Here is a 19,314-nt window from a genome sequence, read left to right on the forward strand (position 1 = left end):
ATCATGTCACATGTCACTTCGGATATCCTTTAACCATTTCAGCCCCCAGGGATTTTTCACCTTGTGCATCAGAGCAATTTTCACCTCCCATTCATTCGCTAATAACTTTATCACTACTTATCACAATTTATTGATCTATATCTTGTTTTTTCCGCCACTAATTAGGCTTTCTTTGGGTGGCACATTTTGCTAAGAATTATTTTTTTATAAATGCATTTTAATAGAATTAATAAGAAAAGAATGGAAAAAATTCATTATTTCTCAGTTTTCAGCCTTTATAGCTTTAAAATAATCCACACTACCATAATTAAGACCTATGTATTTTATTTGCCCGTTTGTCTCGGTTATTATACCATTTAAATGTTGTCCCTATCACAATGTATGGCGCCAATATTTTTTGGGGGGAAATAAAGGTGTATGGTTTCCGTTTTGCATCCATCACTATTTACAAGCTTATAATTTAAAAATGTTCGTAGTATACCCCTTTCAAATGTATATTTTAAAAAGTTCAGACCCTTAGGTAACTATTTGTCTTTTTTTTTTTTTATTGTAATTTTTTTTTCCATAAAAAATGTTATTTGGGTAATATTTTGGTGTGGGAAATAAACAGTTAATTTTTAATGTTGTTATATGTGTAAATTGTAATGTAAAAAATATGTAGATGTAGTCTTACTATTTGGCCACAAGATGGCCACCTTCAGTTAGCCCCCGCCCCCATCCCCCCCCCCCCCTTGTGCTTCTAGCTAAGCGGAAGCACAAGGGGGATGCGGAAATTTTGATGCGCAGAAAGACTGAAGCCTCTTGTAAGAGCGCTTCAGTTTTTCTGCGGGGGACACGGATTGGTGATCGGGAACCATGTTCCCATTCACTGATCCCAGGGCTATCTGGGGACACCACGGGGGCGCGCCCACGATCGCGCGCGGGAGCACGCCAAAGCGCGGCACCGCAGCAGAGCAGCCACCTGGACGTGAGCTTCACGTCCGGGCGGCAGAAATGGTTACGTTAAAAGCCAGGATCTTTGTTACAAGAATAAAGTTTCTTGCGTAGTAGCATACACCGCATAGAGGTTCCCTGTGTTAGTATGTGTCCTGCCCTGTGACATGCATAGTACAAACATACAAGCACTCATGCCTATCTATTGATTAGGAGCACATACCCGAACGTCCTCTCCAGTGCTCTCCGTCCCTCTTTCCCCCGTCAGTGACCATTGTCTGCATACACACAGCTTATGCTGGTGTGTGCAGGTACATATGGATGTATTTTGGTAGCTCCCTCGGGAGATTAGTTTGATGCACTATCTGTCCGAGGAGAGGACATTAGGATGTGTACCCCTAACCCCTAGGTAGGCTTAACTCTCTAAATGCTTGCAAGTTTGTACTATTCTGTGTTAAAGGGCCAGAATTAGGACACATACTTACACTGTATAGAGCAGGGGTCCCCAAACTTTTTAGGTCAAGAGCCAGGTCAACATACTTAAGACTGCCGGGAAGGGGGGGGGGGAATACATAAAATGATGTTGAAAAACATTAAATTGAATCTAGGTATTGATTCCCCCCAGTCATGCCTGGAGGAGACCTCCCAGCAGCAGCCACTCAGTCATGCGACGTGTTTGTGCACCAGACAGTGAAGCATAACCAGGTGACACAACCTGCCATCGGGTTGGACAGCAGTGTCACCTGATACAGAATTGGATTGGAAGCCAGCGAATGACTGCTCACTAGCTTCTACAGTATGTGGATGGGTGGTACAAGCCCTGCTATTCTATATGAGGGCCGCCGATATTTAAAGGTGCCATTGCCCACATCTATAAGTTATACGTTTTGTATTTGGGGGCCAGTGAAAAATCCTCAATGGGCCGCATTCGGCCTGCGGGCCGTAGTTTGAGGACCACTGGCATAGAGGCTCTCCAGTGTATGTGACTATGCAAGACAGTAACCAAGCAGCTCGGGGTGACCCAAAACCACAAGGGAGGTATAGGGGACTTAAAGAGACTGAAAAGCCCTCCTACTAATTGCACTGAAGAGGACCAAAAATCAGAAACAGGTTGTCTACATGTGGGGTTTGGTATGCCTCTGTAAAATGTAAAGCTATAGGCTTGCTAGACACCATTCTGGATGTAAGTTTGGCTTCTGGGGCATAAAGAGATAATTTGCATATTCAGTAGTGATGCATTGTGGGTAACCACAGATGTTGCCTTTAAGCTGAATTATCGCAAAGTCCTTCAGTTTTAAAGGATACCAGAACTGACATGTGACATGATGAGATAGACATGTGTATGTACAGTGCCTAGCGCACAAATAGCTATGCTGTCTGTGTAACTTTTTTTTTTATTTCTCTGCCTGAAAGAGTTAAATATCAAGTATGCAAGTGGCTGACTCAGTCCTGACTCAGACAGGAAGTGACTACAGTGTGACCCTCACTGATAAGAAATTCCTCTATTTTTTTTACCTCTTTCTTGCTCTCAGAAGCCATTTTCTGCTAGGAAAGTGTTTTATAGTTTGAATTTCTTTGCAGTGAGGGTCACACTGTAGTCACTTCCTGTCTGAGTCAGCCACTTACATACCTGATATTTAACCCTTTCAGGCAGGGAAAGAAAAAAAGGAACACAGCATAGGTTTTTGTGTGCTTGGCACTGTACATACACATGTCCTTCTCATTATGTCACATGTCAGTTCGGGTATCCTAAGAAGGCAAACCACACTTGACTATAGAAGCAAACTTATTCTTCTAACGAAGACCCCGGCTTTTAACTTAGTAGTAGGGATATTGTTGGCTCCTGCATGAGTTGTGTGAGAGAATTTGCACGCGAGTTAATTGATTTTGCTGTTTAGAATTCAGTCTTAAAATTAAGCCCTTTAAATTACTGAGAATAAAAATAAGAGATCCCGTTCTATGTTCTACAGTACTTAACATCAGTAAAACATGTACAATCAATCATCCCACAAGTTTATTTTCACGTCAGGTATGCTATAAGTAAATACTGAATACTGGAGGCTGGTGATGACTCATTTTTTTGTATGGTAATTTAACCACTTAAGCCCACAGGGTTGAGAAATTTTTTTTTACATCTGAGCAACTTTCACCTCCCATTCATTTGCCAATAACTTTATCACTACTCATCACAATGAATTGATCTATATCTTGTTTTTTCCGCCACCAATTATGCTTTCTGTGAGGGGTACATTTTACTAAGAGCCACTTTACTGTAAATGCATTTTAACAGGAAGAATAAGGAAAAAAAACGGAAAAAAATCATTATTTCTCAGTTTTCAGCCATTATAATTTTAAAATAATACATGCCTCCATAATTAAAACTCCCGTATTTTGCCCATATGTCCCGGGTATTACACCGTTAAAATTATGTCCCTATCACAATGTATGGCGACAATATTTTATTTGGAACTAAAGGTGCATTTTTTCAATTTGCGTCCATTACTATTTAGAAGCCCACAATTTAATAAATCATATTGATATACTCCTTTGACATGAATATTTAAAAAGTTTAGACCCTTAGGTAACTATTTGTTTTTGTTTTTTTTTTTATTGTAATTTTTTTTTTTTTTTTTATTAAAACTTGTATGTGGGGATTTTTTGGTGTGGGAGGTAAACAGGGGATTGTAAATGTTTTAAAATGTATTTATTGAGTGTTAAGTATTTTTTGGTGTAGTTTGCTATTTGGCCACAAGATGGCCACAGTCAAAAAGTCCTGTGAGCGATCGATCTCGCTCCCAGGAAGAAGAAAGAAGACGGGGAACTTTTTGATCTCAGAAAAGCCGCAGCGTCTGAAGAGACGCTGTCGGCTTTTCTCCGGGGGGGCCCGATCAGCGAAAGGGATTTATAATCCCTTTCATTGATCGCTGGGCTAACGGCCCCCAGCGGGAGCGCTCACGGGGGGGGGGGGGGGGCTGCGGGAGCACACGCGACCCGTGGGAGTGCGCGCAGCCTAACTGGACGAAAATTTTCGTCCAGTTAGGCTTAAGTGGTTAAAGGACAGCTGAAGTGAGAGGGATATAGAGACTGCCATATTTATTTATGCAAGCTGCCCAGCTGACCTGCTGATTCTCTGCCTCTTAGGCTCTATTCACACCTGTGTTTTCAAAACGCTGTCAATTTTTGCCGGCGTTTTCCAGGAGTGATTTTTCCGCGATTTCACGTGGAAAAATCACTGAACAGTGTGGCGATCGCATTTAGCACTTCTATAGCACTGAAACGCGATCGCCGGGAAATCGCCTGAAAATGGTGCAGACTACTCGTTTGCGTTTGGCGTTTTTGCCCGTTTTTGAGCGATTTGCGGCGATTAGCGTAAATCGCCCAAGTAAGAACGGGCCCATAGGGTTTTATTACGCTAGCGCTTTTAAAAAGCGTTTGAGCCTTTTGCTGAAATCGCGGCAAAACGCTCTAGTGTGAATGGCGCCTTATACTTTTATCCACAGACCATGAACAAGCATGCAGATCAGATGTTTCTGACTGAAGTGTGACCGGATTTGCAATATGCTTGTTTCAGGTGTGTGATTTAGATACTACTGCAGCCAGAAAGATCAGCAGGACAGCCCGGCAACTGGTATTGTTTAACAGGAAATAAAGATTGCAGCCTCCATATCACTCTCACTTCAGCTGTCCTGAACAATCATAAGTAATGCAGCTATACTGCATCAGTGTACCCATAGTTCAGGCGTTATTGATCACAGACACACTAAGTTACATTTAATACACTTAGCAAGCCCGGCAGCATTAGAGTGTGTGGGTGTGGTGCGGTCACTCACGGGGGTGGTCCTGGGAGTCGGTGCGGTACCAGAAGCTGAAGCAGGAGGCGGTGGTGGATTGTAGAGGTTCACTGATGAGCCAGGCGGAGGTTCCTTCAGCATGCATTGCTCCAGTGTCCACAAAGGCATAATGTCCTGCAGGGGGCAGCAAACACCAGTCAGTCATGCTCTGTCTATATTACATGAACAGAACACTGCCCTGCTTTTCTAAAGCTCATAGTTAATAATTCAGATGATTGAGATAGCAAAGGATACTGGGAATAAAATCACTGATGTTCTCTGAAAGGGCCAGAACAGGCACTGCTAATAAATGCATTAGGTGGAACATTATTTTAAATTAATAATAACGCATAAAAAGGTTTGTTTTTTTTTAAAAAAAAAGGCTTACCGGTATGCTAAAAATAAAATAGACAGAGGGAGATACTGGTTGCTTGGCAATTGGAATAAGACGGTTATTTCCCACCATGCAATGAGGTTCACATCATGGAGCAAACTGTCAGGACCATGGTCATGACATCACACTGTGGGAGGGGCTTCACCACAATATATATAGATCCGTTCCAGGGAGTGCTTTTGTAAAGAATAAATGAAATACTGAGAATCTGCTCAAGCTATGGACTACCTATCAGTCCCGTCATTTTACTCTGAAAGAAGCCTATTTCTGATTTGTATGCATATACATGCATTTTACATTTTTCGCAATGGTCCTTTAAAGCATGTGATTATTTTGATTGGTGGATGGATTTTCAGAGGCTCTGATTTGCTGCTTACTGTTCTGTGCTGAAGCAGGAAGGCCTCGTTCACACCATACACGCTGCCGTGCGCATTAGTAGCACATGCAGCACGTAAGGCGTGCGACACACAAGAACCGCAGAAGTGCATAGCCATAGGCCATCACTTCAGACGTACAGATCATGTGTGCTGCGCAGCAATACGATGCACTATAGCACTGCTGCATGCATTTTTCGGCCAGGTGCAGCACTGACCCATTCACTGTAATGGAATCAGCAACAGAGGCGCGGATGGAATGCGATTGTATGGGCTGCGTTCCGATCGCATGGCCATTCTGCATTGATGATGGGAACAAGGCCGAAGGCCTTGGATCTGTCAGCTGATCAAAATGGTCACATGATTCTCTGTGAGTTCCGCTACACACAAAGGCAACAACTTTATGTGGAGGTTTAGTGCCCTTTCACACTGGCGCAGTGCCACCGCAGAATAATGAAACCCTATGGGGAAGTTCATACTTCCCATGTTGCGGTACGCTGCATCTGAAGTGCCCAATTTAACTCTAGTGCAGAACTACGTTACCTTGCGGCGATCTGCGTCCGCCCGGAAGTCATGTTAGTCTATGGCGGCTCAGCGTTTTTTAAAGTGGTGGCATTGCGACGTTGCAACGTGCATGCGCAGTAGCGTATTTTTACAATACGCCTCCGTGCACTTCCGTATACCAGATTGCCAGACAGGGAACACTGTATACTAACGCTGTGTTCCCTGAAGGCCTATTTTTGGCGGTGCGATGCCGTGCGACAAGCGCCGCAACGCTACTGCCAGTTTATAGTGTGAGACCAGCCTCAATGAACATTTATTTCAGGCAGAGAAATGGCTTGAGGTGGTGGTAAAGTAATCAGTTGTGTTTTATTCATGGTAAGTTTTAGGAAGTGCGTGGCCACGCAGATATTGTAAGCTTTTTCTAGAGATAATGAACCTGACCTTCTGACGTTCCGAGACTCTGATCCTTTTCCGGAGCGGCGCTGGGCCTGTGCAGGGCTGTCCCGTATGTCCAGTCCCAGTCATACGTGTCCATGAGAGGGATCCGAACGTTGGTCCAGGAGCAGAAGCCCAATTCAAAGTCACATGACACTGCGGGAAGAGAGGAAAGCATTGTTAACGCAGCATTAAAACCTCCAGGTCACCACAAGCAGGTTTGCAAATGTCCCTGTTGCTAATTGTTACTTAAACCAAAGGCACTAGTTACACATATTTGCAATAGCAGGACAAAACCATGGGGCACACCAAACTTGGCACACAACGTCATCATGTTGTTCATACTGCAGAGGAGCGGGGCACAGACAATGCAGACGGCAGGCTGGAGTCTGGGGTACAGGAAGTGGCCGTGTCTAGTATTCCTGTCTGGGTAGTTTTAGCCAGGCCTCTTTCACACCAAGGCGTTGCGTTTTAGGGGACGTTAAGGTCGCATAACGTGCCCCTAACGCAACGCATGGTGGTGTTGAAGTTGGAGGTCAGATTGAGCCGCGTTATGAGGCTCTTGGTGCTATCCTGGGAAGTCCGGATCTTTTCAATGATGCGGATGATTCGAATCGGATCATTGAAAAGATCCGGATCTTTGAACCGAATCTTTGAATCATTTTACTAGGGAAGCAGGAAGCAGGGGTGCAGCAGAGTGAGAGGTGCAGGAGAATGAGGGCACATTGAGGGTGCTAATGGGGAAGGGAGAGATGCAGCAGGAAGATTGTGCTTGTGCACAGAAGCTGCAGTTCCTGTTTCTTCCAGACATCCACTGTGAACCGAATCCTTCATTGTGATGATCCGGATGATTCGACTCAAAAAAAAGATCCAGAAAGATCCGAATTGTTCATGATCTAGACAACACTACAGTGCAGTGAATATTAATTAGCCATGTGGCTAGGAACAATAGCGGACTCGCCCCTTACTGAGCATGTGCAAACAGTCTAACGCAGCTAAAACCAACTATAACACACAGCATTCTGCACCTTCATACAACATCCAGCATTACACCGTTACGCAACGTGGGCACTGTGAACAGCCCATTGATTTTTCATTACTGTGAGTTAGGCTGTCTTACAGGCTGCTCTAACGTGCGCCTGTAACGTCCCACTGTAAAAGCAGCCTTAAAGGGGAACTGAAGAGAAAGGTATATAGAGGCTGTCATGTTTATTTCCTTTTAATCAATACCAGTTACCTGGCGGCCCTGCTGGTCTATTTCTCTGCAGTAGTATCTGATTAAAACCAGAAACAAGCATGCAGCTAGTCTTGTCAGATCAGACTTATAAGTCTGAACCACTGAAACACCTGATCTGCTGCATGCTTGTTTCTGGTTTTAATCAGATACTACTGCAGAGAAATAGACCAGCAGGGCTGCCAGGAAACTGGTATTGTCTAAAAGGAAATAAACATGACAGCCTCCATATACCTCTCTCTTCAGTTCCCCTTTAAAGAGGAACTTTAAAGAGAACCCGAGGCGGGATTCTTCCATCACAATCCATATACAGAGGCTGGGTCTGTCTATAGAGCCCAGCCTCTGTTGCTAGTTAGTTCCCTCCAAAGCCCCCCCCCCCTTGCGCTCAGCCAGACCCCATAAAACACAGCCGCGCTACGCAGCTGTGTTTACCTCACTACTGTCAGTCTCGGCTGCTCCCCCGCCTCCTGAATCGCTCCAGTCCCCGCCTGCGTCTCTTCCCTCCAATCAGCGGGGAGGGAAGGCACGTGGGCGGGGACCAGAGCGATTCAGGAAGCGGGGGAGCGGCGAGACTGACAGTAGTGAGCTAAACACAGCCGGCTGTGACACGCTGCGTGTCGCCAGCGCGGCTGTGATTTATGGGGTCTGACGGCACACATGAGGGGCTTTGGAGGGAACTGACTAGCAACAGAGGCTGGGCTCTATAGACAGACCTAGCCTCTGTATATGGATTGCGATGGAAGGACCCCGCCTCCGGTTCTCTTTAATGAAAAACAGTAGTGGGGGGGTAAAGTATATCAAGACAGATTGCAGTGAGAAGTTAAAAAAACAGAAGATAGTTCAAGAAATGATTGATATTCGCAGTGTAATTCGTCTTTGTTGTTACATCTACTGTAAGCCTGCAGGTCAGCTTCTTCACTGCTGGCAGACAAGAGGAAAACCAAACCAACTGCCTTTATCTCTAAACACACCCACTAACAGGAGATACTGCTTGCTTGGCAGTTGGAAACAACCATTATTTCCATTAATGCCATGAGGTTCACAGAAGGGAAACTGTAATGGCCATAGCCCTGACATCACACTGTGGGGGGGGGGGGGGGGGCACCTCAATATCAGCCATACAGACCACCTCTGATGATATATTGGAGAATAGGCAAAGATTTCTCATGGGTAAGGGAGTGTCAGCTACTGATTGGGGTGAAGTTCAATCCTTGGTTACATTTCCTCCTGGTAATGATTGATTATTAATTAAGCAGCTAATTGAGGAACTACTAGGCAGAGAGAATTGAGTAGGGGCAGCACAGGACTAGGGAGACATTATTGCCTGGAGGGGAATAGCTGGTCCTTACCTGCTTCATGGCACCGGTGATGGCTGATGTGAATATCGTCCACAGCGATGTAAGAGTGATCTCCGCCTCCTCCAACAGCTTCAAACAGCAGCTGCAGACAGAGGAGGGACAAGCAGAGCTCTCAGTATCAGAGCCGGGACAAGGTTCTCCAGCACCCAAGGCTGAGACACCAAAGTGCGCCCCTCCATCCCTCCACCCCAGCCGTCACACACTGATTGCTAGAGGGCCACAGGGCCGACAACCTCCCCAACACCTTAATATCTAGTTATCTGGCTTGCAGTCACTGCTATGTATCCCCTTTTCTTATTTATCTCTGCTTCATACACAATTAGGAATGACAGCTGAATGAATTGTGCGCCCCCTCCTACACTGCGCCCTGAGGCTGGAGCCTCTCCAGCCTATGCCTCGGCCTGGCCCTGCTCAGTATTATTATTATTGCTGCCCATACACTATGGATTGGTGCCCATAACATTCTGACTCCAAGTGCTGGCAAGGTTTGAAGCTGATTATGTGTCAGTAATGGCTGCGTATGGGATACCATTAGAGGCGAATTGAATATAACACACGGGGGGTGGAGGTTTATTGGAACTGTGACCTTTTCCCACCTGGGCGTCTGTGCAGTGGATTGTACAGTTTGGGCCCGAAGATTGACGCATACACGGATCGGTTCTGTGATAAGTAGGGCACTCTGTTCAGTAACTGGCATGCAAATTACGGCTCATGGTCTGACCACTATTGGTGTTATGGTGGGAATGTTTTTATCCTGTGCTGGTTCATGTTTTTGGTACAATCAATATTAGATTAATAAAGCTAGTGATTTAGATTGCTCTGAGCTCCCTTAGTGTTGTTTGTTCGTAACTATTATTATTTATTCAGTACTTATACAGCACCAACATCTTCAGTATATAGTCTTACCGCTTAACTGTCCCTCAGAGGGGCTCACAATCCTTACATTTATCAGGATCCCTGAAAGCTCCAGTGATGACATCACGCTGGGGCTTGTGTCCTGGTCCATCACAGTGGGCTGGCCTCCCATGGTGACAAAGGGGAGGGGTGTGGCACTTTCACCACTCACCCTCTCCTGCTGATTGAAGGGCAACTGTCACAGTTATGGTTGTAGCAATGTGATGTGTGGCATGTGGTGGGGGGGGGGGTGTGGTTTGGACCGGATGGTGGGAGGGTGGATGGGAGGGGCGAAATGGAAGGGTGGCTGGCAATGTGAGAGATATGCAGGGGTGGTTCTTCCATGAAGCAACGAGAATCACGTGCTATTAGAGGGGCGCAAGAGGCGGCTCCAATCTCCCCATCCCTAGATGCGAGGTTTTACTCGCTTGTTCTCAGCAATCCAGTAATGGGATCCATCGGCCCGTCCAACGTTCTGTATCTATGCAGGGCCGGCCCTAGACTTTTTGCCGCCTGAGGCAAATTTAGAAAAAATTGCCGTGGGCGGCGTGTATTGTAAGTGGGCGGCGTTGCAGGAAGTGACATCAGTGGAGCGCACGCTGTAACGTGGAAGAGGTGAGTCCTCCCCGCCCGTGCCTCTTACTATCGGCTGCTTCCTAACTATTTACAGCTGGAGGGGAGCGCAGATCGGGGGACCCAGGCAAGGGAGGGGGGGGTCCGACCCCCCGCCCCACCGCTAGGCCCAATACCCCCGTCCTGCCCGCTACCCCTCCAGCTCGGCGGCCGGCCCCCCGCACCCACGGACGGGCGGGTGCCGTCCCTAGAAGTTTGCCGCCTGAGAGGCAAAAGTTTCACCCCGCCCCCCGTCTACAACATGGGCCTCATGTGACCTGTTATGTGCTGCCGGGTCACCTGAGGTGACGCTGTAGTCAGAGAGGAAGTAGGACTTTACGCATGGCTGCGTATCCCATCTCTAATCTGCTGAGAGCGGGTGAGTGATGCGTCCCCGGTGCAGCACATACCCAGCATCCTGGGGATCAGATAATGCGGACCACTAGAGAGGAGATGCTTTGGGAGGAGATACAGCACATACCCGTCATCCTGGGGATCAGATGCTACGGGCCAGCAGGGAGGAGATGCTATGGGAGGAGGTGCAGCACATACCCGGCATCCTGGGGATCAGATAATGCGGGCCACTAGGGAGGAGATGCTATGGGAGGAGGTACAGCACATACCCGGTATCCTGGGGATCAGATGCTGCGGGCCAGCAGGGAGGAGATGCTATGGGAGGAGGTGCAGCACATACCTGGCATCCTGGGGATCAGATGCTTTGGGCCAGCAGGGAGGGGATGCTATGGGAGGAGGTGCAGCACATACCTGGCATCCTGGGAATCAGATGCTGCGGGCCAGCAGGGAGGAGATGCTATGGGAGGAGGTGCAGCACAAACCCGGCATCCTGGGGATCAGATGCTGCAGGCCAGCAGGGAGGAGATGCTATGGGAGGAGGTGCAGCACATACCCGGCATCCTGGGGATCAGATGCTGCGGGCCAACAGGGAGGAGATGCTATGGGAGGAAGTGCAGCATATACCCGGCATCCTGGGGATCAGATACTGCGGGCTAGCAGGGAGGAGATGCTATGGGAGGAGGTGCAGCACATACCCGGCATCCTGGGGATCAGATGATGCGGGCCAGCAGGGAGGAGATGCTATGGGAGGAGGTGCAGTACATACCCAGCATCCTGGAGATCAGATGCTGCGGACCACCAGGGAGGAGATGCTATGCGAGGAGGTGCAGCATATACCCGCCATCCTGGGGATCAGATGCTGCGGGCCAGCAGGGAGGAGATGCTATGTGAGGAGGTGCAGCACATACCCGGCATCCTGGGGATCAGATGCTGCGGGCCATGAGGAAGGAGATGCTATGAGAGGAGGTGCAGCACATACCCGGCATCCTGGGGATCAGATGCTGCGAGACAGCAGGGAGGAGATGCTATGGGAGGAGGTGCAGCACATACCCGGCATCCTGGGGATCAGATGCTGCGAGACAGCAGGGAGGAGATGCTATGGGAGGAGGTGCAGCACATACCCGGCATCCTGGGGATCAGATGCTGTGGGCCAGCAGGGAGGAGATGATATGGGAGGAGGTGCAGCACATGCCCGGCATCCTGGGGATCAGATGCTGCGGGCCAGCAGGGAGGAGATGCTATGGGAGGAGGTGCAGCACATACCCGGCATCCTGGGGATCAGATGCTGCGAGACGGCAGGGAGGAGATGCTATGGGAGGAGGTGCAGCGCATACCTGGCATCCTGGGGATCAGATGCTGCGGGCCAGCAGGGAGGAGATGCTATGGGAGGAGGTGCAGCGCATACCCGGCATCCTGGAGATCAGATGCTGCGGACCACCAGGGAGGAGATGCTATGCGAGGAGGTGCAGCATATACCCGCCATCCTGGGGATCAGATGCTGCGGGCCAGCAGGGAGGAGATGCTATGTGAGGAGGTGCAGCACATACCTGGCATCCTGGGGATCAGATGCTGCGGGCCATGAGGAAGAAGATGCTATGAGAGGAGGTGCAGCACATACCCGGCATCCTGGGCATCAGATGCTGCGAGACAGCAGGGAGGAGATGCTATGGGAGGAGGTGCAGCACATACCCGGCATCCTGGGGATCAGATGCTGCGAGACAGCAGGGAGGAGATGCTATGGGAGGAGGTGCAGCACATACCCGGCATCCTGGGGATCAGATGCTGCAGGCCAGCAGGGAGGAGATGCTATGGGAGGAGGTGCAGCACATACCCGGCATCCTGGGGATCAGATGCTGCGGGCCAGCAGGGAGGAGAAGCTATGGGAGGAGGTGCAGCACATACCCGGCATCCTGGGGATCAGATGCTGCAGGCCAGCAGGGTGGAGTTGCTATGGGAGGAGGTGCAGCACATACCCGGCATCCTGGGGATCAGATGCTGCGGGCCAGCAGGGAGGAGATGCTATGGGAGGAGGTGCAGCACATACCCGGCATCCTGGGGATCAGATGCTGCAGGCCAGCAGGGAGGAGATGCTCTGGGAGAAGGTGCAGCACATACCCGGCATCCTGGGGATCAGATGCTGCAGGCCGGAGATGCTATGGGAGGAGGTGCAGCACATACCCGGCATCCTGGGGATCAGATGCTGCAGGCCAGCAGGGTGGAGTTGCTATGGGAGGAGGTGCAGCACATACCCGGCATCCTGTGGGTAAAGAACCTGCTGTGGAGATATGCAAGGGATGTTGGGTGGGTCAGGACACTGTGAATCAGAGCTAAAGTAGCTTGGAGGTGCTTCAGCTCTACAGAATGTCTAGCCAAACTGCAGTCATGTGATCCTACAAATGAAATGTCTTAAGTTTAGAGAGGAAGGAGGGGGGGGGGGGGGGGGTATGATCATTGGTTAGTAGGGAGTTATTGTTTTGTTTTTTTTAAGCGATTCTTATATTGTGACACATGATATCCATGGTTTTGGTTTCCACTTCTAGTAACATTTTTTAGGTTTGCAGAATAGAACATGCAGATAACTGGACCCTTGTGGATAGAATGTTGGTTCCCCCTGATGTAGACTATGGCAGGCGTCATGCTTACCGCCCAGGGGTTGTTGGACTGCAGAGCCACGCTCGTATGGTGCCAGCTCTCCTGGTGCGTCCCGCTGACACTCAGTAACTGCCTCTTGGCTTTCTTCTTTCCAGTATTCTCTTCTACGTACACAGTCAGCGACCCTGAGGAAGGCCAAACCATTAAATCATCCATTTCCATTTACAGCCAGCTAAACATTTTCCTAAGCGTCACCAAGCTCAAATTGCGCTTTGTTGCAACCATGGTAACTGTAGATTTGGAGAACAGCTTATCCAGGAACTCTATGTAGAACTAGAGCTACACAGAGAATAAATCTTTGTTACCACCTGCACTTAATTTTACCACCTCGATGAGGTATGAGAGCTTCCCTACACAATCTGTGCATAGTATTCACAATCTGTTGGCCCTCATACTACAAGGAAGTTAAAACTGGCCAGTGATTGGCTGTGTATATGCACCCTAATGCTTGGAACACATGATGCATTCTCCCGTCCGATTGACGGGAATCGAGGGGATTATTTCTGAGATGTCCGATCGGTTTCCAATCGATAAATGGATCAATTGTGCAAAGTTGTCATCGTAAAATTGATCCCTTTATCTATCGGGAGCACTTCGGACATGTACACACGCTACAACTTCCTGTCGATCAGCCGACGATCGAACGGGAAATTGCATGGTGTGTTCTCAGCATTAGGCACCCTGTTATTGCTTACCTGGTTGTGCGCCACCCAGCTGGTACCAGAAGCTGAGACAGGATTCCTCCGGGAGGGCGCTGTACTCGCTGGAGGTCATGGTGGCAGTCTTCTTACGAGGCAGGGAGGTGGAGCTCGTATCGATCACCATATAATGCCCTGAAGGGTGGAAACAACAGATCAGCTGTTCATAAAAGTCTGTTACTTAAAGAGAACCAGAGATGAAGCACCCTCTTGTATTTTACCTTATAAATCAGTGGGAACATGACAGTAAACACCTAATCTGCTCTTTGTTTTATTGTTTCCTGTTTAATCTGACTGTTATCACCTCTGATAAGAATCCCTGACTGAGCACTCAGTCTAGCTTTGCTACGGAGTGATTATAGCTGAGTCTGTCTTCTCTGGTGTCTTTTCAAGCCCAAGCCTGCCCCCTTGTGGCTCTGCTATAATGACTCAGCTATAATTATTCCCTGCAAAGCTCAGTCCGGGATTCTTATCACAGCTGATAACAGACACTTTTAGCAGTGAGGATGAAACAGAGAGCATGGTAAGTGTTTTCTCTAATGTTCCCACTGATATATATGGTAAAATACACAAGGGTGCTTTGTCTCTGGTTCCCTTTAAAGGACACATCCAAGCTTAATTAAAAAAAAAATCCACTTACCTGGGGCCTCATACAGCCCCTGCCTGCCGATCGGTGCCTACGCCGCAGCTTCGCTCCATGCTGGTGGTCCTGGGTCCCCTCGGCGCAGGATTCCTACTGTGCCTGCACGAGCGGCTCACAGAGTCGCGCTGACGTCATTTGGACTGTTCAGTGCAGGTTCAGCCCCAGGTAAGTGGATTTTTTATTTTGCTTGGACCACTCCTTTAAGAAGCTGAGTATAACTCATTATCTGCTGTGTTTGTTACAGAGGCATCCTGGGGCTGGACATGACCGGTACTCTTACCTTGCAGCTCTAGGGACAGGGGTAATATCCCAACAAAGAACATAGTTAAAGTAAATGTGAAGAGACAGAAATAGTTAAAGCGGATCCGAGATGAAAAACTAACTATAACAAGTAACTTGTCTATATATCTTATCAAAGCTTAGATAGTTTACACAGCAAATCTAGCTGCAAACAGCTTCAATAGAATATAATTATTTCTTCCTGTGATACAATGACAGCAGCCATGTTGTTTGTAAACATTACAAACAGGCAAGCTTATCTGCATCTTCTGTGAAAAAAAACCTAATCCCCCCCTCCTCCTCCTCCCCTCTGCCTCTGAAATCTCTGGCTAGTAATACCTCCTACTCCTCCTGCCTAGACTGAGCTCCCATGAGCCCTTGCTACTGCCAAGGCTCTCTGAAAAACTGTGGGCGAGGCTTGTTTAGTTTATAGGAAATTAGACTATTAAAACAAAAACAAAAATGTATTTGGCTTGAGGAATTCCCTATAAACAATAGGAAAGGAACACAATAATGCAATGAGTAAAAGTTCATCTCGGATCCACTTTAAGACACTCACCTAAGGAGAACAAAAACTCTGGATCCATTATTTTCCGTGTCCCCGTTGACCTTACGCACCTTTGGGACTCCTCAAAGGCTTCGGAAGCACTTGTGTCACCAGGTGCTTCCAGAGATGGGTACATATGTACAGCGCACGTGTGTGCACTTGCTCGTATGCAATACAGACCCCCTTGTCTTCAGAGGTACTTGGAGACGCAGGTGCTTCTGAAGGCTGCCCAAGAGACACAAAGATGTATTTACCAGGGCCCGGCAGTGGAACGACAGGACAGAGAGAGGACTGGGAAGGCTCTATAGGATCCAGAACCTTCCCACTCCATAGGTGAGTTTCTAACAAATCTGTTTTGAGGTCACTTCAGTTTTACTTTAAGCTTCGTACACTCGTTAGAAAAGTCATTAGAAACGAATGATCCATAAATGGTTGTCTGACAATCGTTCTTTCAAAAACAACCCAATGACATGAAAAGATAATGAGCCATGCAAGGGGCGGCCTTAGGCATGTGTCATCTGTGCACAGCACAGGGCCACCATTTTCAGGGCGGCCACCTCCCACCACTTGCACTACAGAGGGACAACATGGGTGCTGCGACAGACCACGACAGGGCTGGATTTACCGTAAGGCACTGTAGGCACATGCCTACAGGCACCTAATGATGGAAAGGAGGCTCACTCCCCTCTCAGAGCGCCTCCCTCCCTCCTTCCCTATGCAGAGTCCTGATGAGAGTGTAAATGAGAGGTTACCCACCCTGCTCTCTGCATTCCACTGACCAGATCTCCCTTCAGTCAGGGGCACCTCTAGCTACTTAATACTGAAGGTACCTCTGGCTACCTAATAGTAAGGGGCACATGTAGCTACAAATGATTGGCAAAGGAAGTCAGGTAAACAGGATAACTGGGCCAGCCAGCACACTTACGTTGAGGTTTGAAGGTTCAAGGAGGGTAACGTCTAGAGTGCCAGGACATTTGTGCCTAAAGGCTCCAATGATGTAAATCTGGGCCTGGACCATGAACGACTATTGGCGTACGTACACATGCTCAGCTTCTATAGATGAACTTTGAATGAACTACATAGCTAGTTGAAAAAAAGACATCCGTCCATCAAGTTCAACCAGAAAAATAAATCACTGCCCTGAACCCTCACATATCCCAGTGGATCCAGGGGAAGGCGAAAAACCTTTATAAGGCCTGGGCCAAATAGCCTTAAAAAGGAAAAATTCCTTCCCGACTACAGATGGCTGTAAGATAAATCCCTGGATCAACTCCAGCAACCGCGAATTACCAAGTGATTACAGCCACGGATGTCCTTCGATGGAAAGAAAATACCCAAGCTCTCTTTAAATCCAGATATATAGAGTTTGCCATAACTACTTCCTGAGGTTAGATGTGTCAGATTTCACATTTACTGTAAAGAACTCCTTTCTAAATAGGAAAAAAAAACACCATACAGAAGTGCTTCATACAGAGGGAAGATTTTATTTCCTGTTTTATGCATCCCAGAATTGTATTTGCTTTAGCTACTGCTGCTTGGCATTGTTTCCCTGCACTCTGTAGTATGTTGGGATTGGCTGCTTCGTTGCAGTATGTGTAGAATCATTTTGCATCAGATGTTGTTTGATCCTTAGCATTAGCACTCACACACAATGGGCTCAATTCTGGTAATGTTTAGTAAATAATTACCTCATGGAATTGGGTTTACCTCATGAGGGAAATCAACTTTTGAATTCTGGTAGTTTAAGTAAAGTTTTACCTCATGTAATTTCATGAGGTAATTCATGCGGTAATTTTCTACTAAAAATGTGTGGTATTTAGTAGTGAAATACCTCACACTTGAATTCTGAAGAGAAATAAGGGGCGTGTTTGCATGCCTTTTACCTCACATAATTAGACCTACCTCTACCACATGATAAATGCAGTGCTGTGACAGAATTGTGATATCTGTCACATAACATGGAGCCTTTTCAGCTTGTTCTGTGTTCAGGGCCCAGTCTCTGAAAGTGCTGACCCGGGGCTCTAAAAGTGCTCCGACCCCCCCTCCCTCCCCCCAGCCTCTAAAAGTGCTCCTACCACCCACCCCCTCCCCCCCAGCCTCTAAAGGTAAATGAGCTGGATTTTTTTTTTTGTAAGGGATGCCTATAAATTTACTTTTCATAGGTTGCTACATAATCAAATACACCTTTCCTCCTCAAAAAAAAAAAAAAAACATCTTCCAAAAAGTATCCTAACTTATGGAAGACAATTCGCTGCAGGCTTACCACTGAAATACCTCGTGTTTTACCTCACTCTATGCATTTACCTCATGTTTTACCACATGTTTTACCTCATGTTCTGAAATGGAGAAAAATCTTTCAGAATTGATAAAATAAGAGGCAAATACCTTATGAGGTATTTTACCTACCAAAAAATATTTACCTCACAGAGCTACCAGAATTGAGCCCAATGACTTTTATCTGGTGGATACATTTAGCTTTACCTCTGTGCCAATAACTGCTGATACCATTTGTCACACCATCCTAGACCGAGAGATGTGAGTTACCTGCGAAGCTCTGCAGTGTGTGGTCAAAGTACGGCCCTATGTGGGGTTCTGTGCGGCCCATCTGGTGCAGCTTCCACTTGTATTGTCCGTCTGAGGTGTAGCCACAGGTCCCAGCTTCAAAGGAACAGTGTGTGGGGGTGGGGCAAGATCCGCGGGTGATAGTGATGTCATCAATGGCGATGTGACCCACAGACCCGTCACGCACAGCCTCAAAGATCAGCTGCGATAAGGGCAGTAGGAGATACAGATGATTATTATTATTGATTTATAAAGTGCCAACATATTCCGTGGCGCTGTACAATGTAAGAAAACAAACAAGGGGTACATAATGATACAGACAATGATATACATCAAATATGAACACTGATACAAGATACAGCACTGGTGGTTACAATGACAGATGTAACATGATGAATAAGATGTATAACAGAGTACAAGCTATTAAATGAATAACAAATTCCAAGACACCAAAGGGTGAGAGAGACGTGCCCTTGTGAGCTTACAATCTAAAGGATTCTACATTATTCCACAAGTTTTACAGCTTCTAGTTGTTGGATTCCTGAGCTGCGCTCACCCCTAAGTGGCTTATTATTTTTATTACAAGCAGACTCAAGCCTGTTTAAAAATGGGCTCTTGGTCTGTGTTTTCTCGCCGCCGCATGTTACTGCGCACGCGCCACACACCCGCCCTCCCGCTCACACGCCCGCCCGCTCCCTGGCCCCGTCCTTCTGTCTCTGTGAGGCTGGGTCCATGCTGCGCACATGCGCAGTAGCAAAAAGCACGGACCCAGCTACACAGAGACAGCACACGCCGGGACACAGGGGTTTTATTATAGAGGGCTACAGATTTACACAGTGCCAGCATCATTTATGGCATTTTAAAATTAAAGTAAATATGAAGTAAGTGAAAAGTTGTCACTCCTTAAAGTGAATCCAAGGTGAGAGAGGCTGCCATATTATGGCTAACCTTTGCACTCCAGCTGTGACAAAACTACAAATCCCATCATGCCTCTGCCTCCACCGAGTTATG

At 47.4% G+C, this 19,314-nt stretch overlaps 1 protein-coding gene across 1 annotated transcript in view; it reads right to left on the minus strand.

The window, feature by feature from the left end:
* The window catches only part of MAMDC4 (MAM domain containing 4), a 138,309-nt gene that overhangs the window by 16,711 nt on the left and 102,284 nt on the right, over positions 1-19,314 (minus strand). Inside the window, exons 20-25 of the mRNA XM_068248950.1 lie at positions 18,286-18,505; positions 14,270-14,407; positions 13,566-13,699; positions 9,054-9,144; positions 6,477-6,626; positions 4,764-4,898 (exon numbers count right to left, since the gene is read on the minus strand). Of these exons, the coding sequence (XP_068105051.1) occupies positions 4,764-4,898; positions 6,477-6,626; positions 9,054-9,144; positions 13,566-13,699; positions 14,270-14,407; positions 18,286-18,505 (868 nt within the window). The remainder of the gene's footprint in view (positions 1-4,763; positions 4,899-6,476; positions 6,627-9,053; positions 9,145-13,565; positions 13,700-14,269; positions 14,408-18,285; positions 18,506-19,314) is intronic.

Source organism: Hyperolius riggenbachi, chromosome 8 (assembly GCF_040937935.1).
Source record: "Hyperolius riggenbachi isolate aHypRig1 chromosome 8, aHypRig1.pri, whole genome shotgun sequence".
In the NCBI taxonomy this organism is placed as follows: domain Eukaryota; kingdom Metazoa; phylum Chordata; class Amphibia; order Anura; family Hyperoliidae; genus Hyperolius; species Hyperolius riggenbachi.